General features: G+C 33.6%; 1 protein-coding gene across 6 annotated transcripts; it reads left to right on the top strand.

Annotated features, from left to right (window-relative positions):
• Positions 1-2,682: 2,682 nt before the first annotated feature.
• LOC125669439 (uncharacterized) lies at positions 2,683-6,835 on the top strand. Of its 6 annotated transcripts, none has more exons than XM_056142185.1 (9): positions 2,683-2,954; positions 3,841-3,937; positions 4,191-4,338; positions 4,486-4,610; positions 4,752-4,860; positions 4,980-5,249; positions 5,638-5,710; positions 5,881-6,212; positions 6,401-6,835. In XM_056142185.1, exons 1-8 carry the CDS (start codon positions 2,798-2,800, stop codon positions 6,207-6,209), a joined length of 1,308 nt encoding a protein of 435 aa, XP_055998160.1. In that variant the 5' UTR covers positions 2,683-2,797; the 3' UTR covers positions 6,210-6,212; positions 6,401-6,835. The 6 variants fall into 6 exon arrangements, with proteins under 6 accessions (XP_055998160.1, XP_055998163.1, XP_055998167.1 ...); XM_056142188.1 differs by having other exon boundaries at positions 2,684-2,954; positions 4,752-4,851; XM_056142192.1 differs by having other exon boundaries at positions 2,684-3,180.
• The last annotated feature ends 1,679 nt before the right edge of the window (positions 6,836-8,514 follow it).

The raw sequence follows: 8,514 nt of genomic DNA, 5'->3' as shown, positions 1-8,514 counted from the left end.
ATCGCATGTTTATAAGCAAATTACAAATAATTAATGCATAGGTCTTTAGAAGCGCTAGGTTTTGAATGAAGGATAAATCTCATCCATAGAAAACAAGTTTGTATGAAACAAGCTGATTCATCAACATTTTAATTATTTAGTAGCCAGTTATAATGCTATTTTGTAAACGTTTACATATATCAATCCGGGTTTTCACAGGAACATTAAATATTGTATACCAATGAATTACAGAAATTTATCATTATGTATCATAGTTGATATAGACAAATCATGTTATAAGATTTGATGTAATCTTCTTAATAGATACTTTTACTATTACTACTTACTTTTACTAACGATTTACGCTAATAATTGCTTATACTAAAATATTTTATGTAATCCTTTGGTTTGCTACACAAGTTATTGAAGTAACAGTATAGAGTAATACACTCCATGAAAATTGTGAATACCATTCCCATTGCTCTATTGAACTTTCGACAAAATGTAAAGAGCACGAGATTAAACAGATATATGTTTTCTCTTTCATTGGAACATGCTTTATTGCAAAACTTTCTATAGCATAAAATAAATGATATATAAAATATGTAACTGCAATCATACATAATCTTTAAACCAATATACAACTAAAATTAACACCCAACCCGTCGGGCCTACATATATTCCAATTTAAACACAATTAATTTGGTAATAAAGATACATGAAAAACTATTCACTTTCAAGAAAAAATAGTGCATGTGTTTTGTATATTAACGTATTAAAATAATGAATTGTTGAGACTCTGAGAACTATAAACGTTATTTCCTTTGCTTTAATTGTGTAATTTACATTCATTTGTAACCATCAAAGGTTTTTGTACGTTAACATTCAAAGGAAATATTTATTTTCAGACTTGAGATAATGGTCATCTTTGTAACGTAATTCACATTCATTCATAAAATGCATATCCATGTTTTCTAATGATTTAAGGTTGATCGATCCTCATGTGACGTCATAGGTTTTTGCAAAAATCTTAATAAATTAAACTTTGCGCATGATAGAAATATATCTTTTTGAGGAATATTATTCACTGCATATAATAAAAAATCTGGTATACTCTTAATACTGAAAAAGTTTATATTTTCCATAGATAATCAATTATTTATGATTTTAAAAATGTTGTCAAGGGCAATAACTCGTGTGCTGGAATTTCCTCAACTGGATGTCTATTATACATTGGTTTCCCTAATATCCATGATTAATCTATACATATTTATGAATTAGCAGTTCTTTTAAAACTGTTGATATTTAAATTTTGTCATTTCAACAAGTTTTTATCTATTTTTATTATTCTGTTTAACGAAAATGTGTGTTTTCTAATGTTGATATACTTCTGTTTTTGTATGTCTGACATCTTTAAAAAGGTGGCAACATATACATTTTCTTTGGTTATTAATTGAATTAAACTATATTGAGTGGAAATTAATAAAGTTTTTCCACTTTTAACCATTAATATTGATAAGTGACATGAGGATGGAGCTACCTTAACAGTCACAATTCCACAAATTGGAATACGGAAAATGAAAATTCTTATTACACTATCTTTGAAATGATAACATAAATATATCTCTAAAATTTTATGATCGTTAAACATCAAATTAAATCACGTTTCGCACACCCTATTAAATATTAGGCGAAATCACCAGTTGTATAGTCTGAAAAAGCAGAATCATAACTTTTTACGGATGATGTTAGCAACATATACACCATTTCTAGTGCCCAATTAAGTTTGATAGGTTTAAACAATAAACTCTGTACTAAAATAAGTCCGTTTGATAAAACAGACGGTGTAACGTAATTCACATACGAATTTGTAAGTGTTAATATGGAAGTAAACATTTTGAATACTACATTTTTCTTATCAATAGAAGATTTATTACAGTTCTTCAAAAACCGCAAGTGCCAAATATATTTCCCTTATAACTAAGAAAATCGTAACGTAATTGTAACCAGATGACCTTAAGAATTGATTGTATTATCACTTATATTAGTCTTGCATTATCTTTATCGATTATATTAGCCTTAATACGCAAGATCGTAAATACTGAGTTAGCGGAACTCTCTTGTAAAGAAGTCCGGAAAAGTGTGTCGATCTTGGGCATTTTTTGTTTATTCAAAACATGGCATCGGAAGACAATTTAACCTCCATATGCTTTCCACAATTAAAAGCATTTTTAAATGAAAAGTGTGTAAAACGTCTGGATACAGGAAAAATGAACTTCTGAATTTAGCTCGCGAAGCTATATATTTTGACGCAAGCTTTGTGAATTTCCTGGCTGACAGCAGTGGGAAAACAATCCACCACATTTCCATTAAAACTATCATTTATGGATATTTCTGCGTATTATGTTCTTCTTGAATCATTACTACAGTATACTGCAATGCAATAATAGTACACCATTGTTTAAAATCGGGTGAATCGATCACGACAAAAGTTGCAGAACTGGTATTATTTACCAACATGCCCAAATTCTCGCATACTCTGGGTCTCGCGAGACTTTGAAAGGGGAAAGTAATATTTTAAAAAAACCAAGACGGAAAAAGTAGTCGCGATCTTGCGTATTACCGATTATATTATTAAATTTACAATGTATGTGAGTGATGCAGGCCTGTGGAATCGCACTGATCATATTTAGTCATTTTAGCTGATGAAATTATGTAAGCCACATTGCAAACAAATACATAAAGGTCACCATGTTTTGTACGACCTTTATGAGTAAAACTCGCGATACTGTTATTCCAGTACCTGCATCACCCATAGATGATTGGCAGTTGGGACAGTTTTGTTACCAAAAATGTACACTACTGCAGCTGCGTTTATTATAGCGCATTAGTGTCAATAATGTTAATCACGTACCCATTTCATATATATATATACGTTTGTAAATTTGTCAAAAGGGAGAAGAGAATAGAACCTGGTATTGTATTTGAATGTTGCGGAGTTTGTGTTAGAAATAAACCTTGAAACCAACGCGAGTTGAGTATAGTTAAGACTTTGTTGGTAGAAGTCTGAGTAATAAGACTTTGTTAGTATAAGTCTTCAGGTTAAGACTTTGTTGGAAGAAGTCTTAAACAAATAATCCGGTTACATAATCCACTGCATGAAACGGGACACTCGCGGTTTTGTTGTAAAACTTATTTTTGGTAATTGTGGAGAAAATTATGTGTAAAAATGTATTGTCTATCCCTTTATTCTTCTAGAGAACATTATTTTGCCTTCTTTTTTAGGACTTCTAGATTATTTTCTCAAACAGTAATACGATCACCCTTGTTTGTGACATCCGGTTTTTGTCAAATTAGGCTTGGAAATCCTTCAGTTTTGTACAGTAAATGTGATCAATACATCACAATATCTCTATTTACTAACCGGCCATACCTTGATGTTAAATTGAACCCTCAAATACAATTAAAAATGTGGTTTTCTGTCATCGAAAAAACCCTTGTGACAAGGAAAATGGGGTTTGGCGCACTTTAACTGCCTGTTAACTAAAATGCCTGTTAATATAGTTTTTTGATTATATTAAGTTAAATTATAACGATTTTAAAAATAGTTTTTTTGAACAAAATTTAAACATGACATGTAGTTTATTGCCAAAGTTACGATGCTATTGAATGCATAGCTATGTGTCACAATGATAATTTGTCGTTCAAAACGTTACAAATCTACTGAGTCAACATTGAATGTCACACCTTTCCGTAATTGTATTATGTTAATTGAAATTGAATAACTATTTCAAAATCAATCATTCGTAGAGCTAATTCATGAAATAATACTTTCATTTATATTTTATATTTATATTATAGGAATTTCTGTGCGTGCGTACAGAGAGATGATCAGGTCAGATGTCACAATTCACTTCACCTGCACCAGATGCAAGAGAAGCCAAGAAGAAACAATCAGGTATGGAATTTAAAACTTGGGTAATATTTTAAGTCGTATGAAATAAAACATGCAATATGCGCATATGTCATATCTTTTTTATACTTATTGATAAATCTTGTATACATACAATATAGTGTTTTTGAGGGGGGGGTGGGGTGGTAATCTGATATAGCGTTCGAGGGCTGATTTTATATGATGGTACTATTATTTTATATATATATATATATATATATATATATATATATATATATATTATTTTCCTTTCTTACAGTGGTCCAAGGGATTCAACTCATATAGAGTCTTTGGACACAACACCACAATACGGGGAGTTTGACATTTCTATCATCCTGGGTGGTGTGAGTGGCAGTAATACCTGTAGTTTGAACGCCACTTATATTATAGAGACGTCAGATCGAGAGGTAATTTTCGTTTGATGTACAGTATTTAAAGCATTACCTTCTTTAAGGTACCTTTATGAAAAGAATATTCTCTATTAAAAACATTAATGTGAGGGTTTTCCCCCCAAACTTATGCATAAGTTTCATTTCAAAATAATGTTTAAACAGGGACAGACGGACAGACAGACGGACACAACAGGTGAGGAGACCGACCCACCACCCACGCATAACCTTACAGCTAGTTTCGATGTTACAAGAAGTCCTGTTGGCGACGAACCAGAAGCCATAGAAGTGTATGCATTTCTTAAGTGATTCACTTAACAAGTAAACCAATACATTCATTTTTAAATTATAAATTAAGTATAGGAAATATCTTATATAACTGTAGTCACTATAATGCTATAACATTAATAATGATCTTTGAACACTTTCAGTTCCCTTCAAGAGCGAGCACTCGAGGAACATATTCTGCCAGATGTTCCTGTGACCTACAAGATCATAGAGCAGGGATCACAACGGGGAAAGAGGAAGCTGGTGAGCAGCGTAGGTAGGACTATTTCAATGTGTAGGCCAAAAAGATGAAACTGAAGGCACGTGCCTACTTGACCCTAACGAAGCTACGCCCCTGACAGTTTCATTTATTTTCTTCCTCATGTTTACAGATTGATACAGATTATCTGCAATGCAGAGATTTCCTTGTGGGTGATATACGAGTTGATGAAGGGAGGCATCTCATTTTTTCGACCCCAAATCAACTGCGGATCCTGCAACAAGCCAGAAGGTGGTTCTGTGATGGGACATTTAAGATCCTTGCCAAACCTTTTCAGCAGCTTTGGTCCATCCATGCGTTTGTTACCAAAGGAGAAAGTTTCAAACAGGTTCCACTGGTATTCTGTCTAATGTCCAGGAGGAAAGACAGGGATTATGTTGCCGTAAGTTCTTTGTCTGTAATTTTCATTGTAGTACATGAAAACGTATACTCAAACATGATAGGCCTACCCTATTAATTTCTTCTAATATCATTTTTTTTTTTATATTTTATTAAGATATTCCTCAAGTCTAAAATAAGTGCACAGTTTAATTTATTTCGATTATTGTACCAGATTTCAATGTATTTATCACAGAGTTATTTCTTTACAATTTTCCTAAATCTATACTAACTAAAATCTCGTAACGGATATCCAATTTTAAGATATTCTAAAACTTTTTCTACTAATGAGTACCATGATAGTTTGTTGTTGAAATGTAAAGATTTACTACATAGATAAGCATCTTCACTTAGGTTTGCATATGAATAACTATATATCAATCCTATTTCAGATTTTTCAGAAACTGAAGGAGATCCTTCACGATGTGCCCCAGGTGCAATCTTTCGTGGTTGACTTTGAGAAAGGTACAAAATTTAACAAATTTAAACTAGTATACAAATTGTTCCAGATTAAAAAAAAGTAATTTATATGAACACTATTATAACAACACAATTCCATGTTTTAAGTGCCTGAAAGGTTATTTATATGTATACTATTATAACAATACAATTCCATGTTTTAATTGCCTGGAAAGCCATCCGCAACGAATTTCCCAACACAATCATCAAAGGATGCGCTTTTCACTTCGGTCAGGCTGTGTGGCGAAAAGTGCAGGAGCTGGGATTGAGAACGACCTACAGCAAGCGCGGCCCAGAATACCGTTACATCCGGTCGCTGATGGCTTTGCCTTTCTTACCCTGGCGGACATCCAGCCAGCCTTTGACCGTCTCTCTGCCAGGGCCGCATCACCAGAACTACAACAGCTGGTCGGATACATCGACAGCAACTGGATTGGCAGCCCCGTATGGCAGCCCAGGAATTGGAGTATTTTCCAGACCAATGTCAGAACAAACAACGATGTAGAAGGTAAATTGCTAATTTCTACCTAATTACGCCATAGAATATATTATATTTTATGAAATTGAATTAATTGAAATATTCAGATTGCATTTTCCAAAAATGGTTGAAATAATCATTATATTCATTGTGAAAGGAATAGAATACAATATTCTGATATTTATATTTAACAAAACCGTTTCTTTACATTGTTTCAGGTTGGCATACCAGAATCAATTCGGATATTGGGAAAGCCAACGCCGCCTTCTACATCCTCGTTCCAACTCTGCAACGCGAAGCCAGATTGGTAGACCTGACTGTCCGGCTGGTGTCCGAGGAACAGACCCTGCGCTGTCAACGCAGAAGATTCAAGGACATCACTGGCAGGTTGCATGAGGCATGGAACAAGTACGTCGCCGGGGATTTGACAGTATCGCAACTTTTGCGGGAGTGTGGAGGAATTTATGGGCCAAACAATGACTGAAAATCCCTGATGTGTCCGTGTGTGTTTCATCGAAGTTCATAGTGTTACTCTCTGGACTTTGTGTATAATACTGTGATGTGCTTGGTTGACAAACCTGATCTCTTTTTATGTCTTGTATAATATCACACTGTTCTTTATACCATGGGAAATAAAATATTTATTTTAAAAACATATGTTGGCTATTTCTAATACATCAATTACGCATATAGTAATCTAGTAAATAATAGTTTGGGCGAATCCAGGTTACTTTTCCGGGGGGGGGGGGGTCTCACACTGTGGGGGTGCAAGTATATAGATTCTAATAGAAAACCTTTTTTCTGATATTTTATATATATATATACAATAAATACATTCTGCAAAGAAACTTGTACAAAATGTTTATAACAAGCTACTAAAGGTATATATATCTTTTTCATAATTTTTATATGCAATATGTAAATGTTTCCGAATTTCATTAAAAAAAATTGCTATTGATATTTGAATAACCTTTAAATTCTCTGAAGAAATGCTGAACACTAGCACATCCGCAAAAACAAATGTTAAATTGTTTCTGGCAGAATGTACATAATTTCGATTTAGAATAGCTAAAATTGTGTTCAGAATTCTATATTGGAACCGTTGCTTTTTTCTGCTTAACTTTGGCAAAATAAATTCCAAGTAGAGTAAACTTACAAGTCCTCCAACAGAAAAACTGAAATTTCACCCCCACCCCCCTTCACCTCGCTGGATCCTGTAAATGTCACATCTACAGGTAAATCGGTCATTTTCAAGTTCATAATAACGCCCAAATGTAAAAGAAAAGAAAAATTAAATGAGTTAATTTGTTAATTTCAATTTACATTCATAATTATAAGTATAGTCCGAGTTTGTTATGGTCCTAGTTTGTTATGGTCCGACTTTTTGTAGTCCGAGTTTGTTATGGTCCGACTTTGTTTTGATCTGACCTATCAGTAAATCCATTCAACATTCAAACACAAAATTTCTATCCAAACGGGTCAGGTAATGCTTTAGGGGATAAGTTATGATTTAATGGATTGGTTAAGATTTAGAGGAAAATTTGGTTAATACACACCCCGCTGATAGATACAGTAGTATTACGCACCTGAATGAGTTTGTATTACGTGACGTAATTTAGATTAGTATGTAGATTCTGGATCTGCAATAACTTAGAAGTTATTGAAATCAATTTTTTTTATTTGTAACGAAGGTATATGAAAAATATTAGTCGTGTTAGGGAGAAAAAGATTGATACTGTTTTCGATTTGCGAATTCACCTCTATTCTTTTCCATGCAAAAAATTTTATAAGCTGTAGATATTTTTCTTCAATGTACATGCATTGTACTCGTATATGTATATTTATTCAGGAACATATTCACAAAAACTAAATAAAGATGCTGCTTATCTCTGGAACCAAAGACGTGGCAATCAAGGCTAGACCCAGATAGTATGTCAACTGTATGTATAGTAGGTGCAGAGAATTGAAGAAGATAGAGTGTATTATTCTAAGGTGTGTATAAGCAACTTATTTATGACTATGTAAAAAATTAACGGATTATGTAAATGTCGAGTACTTATGCATGACGTTTAATTGTCAAATACTTAGGTAACGCTTATGCTTTCTTGATGAAAGGTGAAGATAACGAACAGTGACCAATCTCATAACTCCTATAAGCAATACAAAATAGAGAGTTGGGCAAACACGGACCCCTGGACACACCAGAGGTGGGATTAGGTGCCTAGGAGGAGTAAGCATCCCCCGTCAATCGGCTACACCCGCCGTGAGCCCCACATCCCGACCAGGCAAACGGAGTTATCCGAAGCCAAAATCAGTGTGCCAAGAACGGTCC

This window comes from Ostrea edulis, chromosome 1 (genome assembly GCF_947568905.1).
Source record: "Ostrea edulis chromosome 1, xbOstEdul1.1, whole genome shotgun sequence".
NCBI lineage: Eukaryota > Metazoa > Mollusca > Bivalvia > Ostreida > Ostreidae > Ostrea > Ostrea edulis.
Note: the sequence above shows the minus strand (reverse complement) of the source record. Positions and strands in the feature narration are given on the sequence as shown.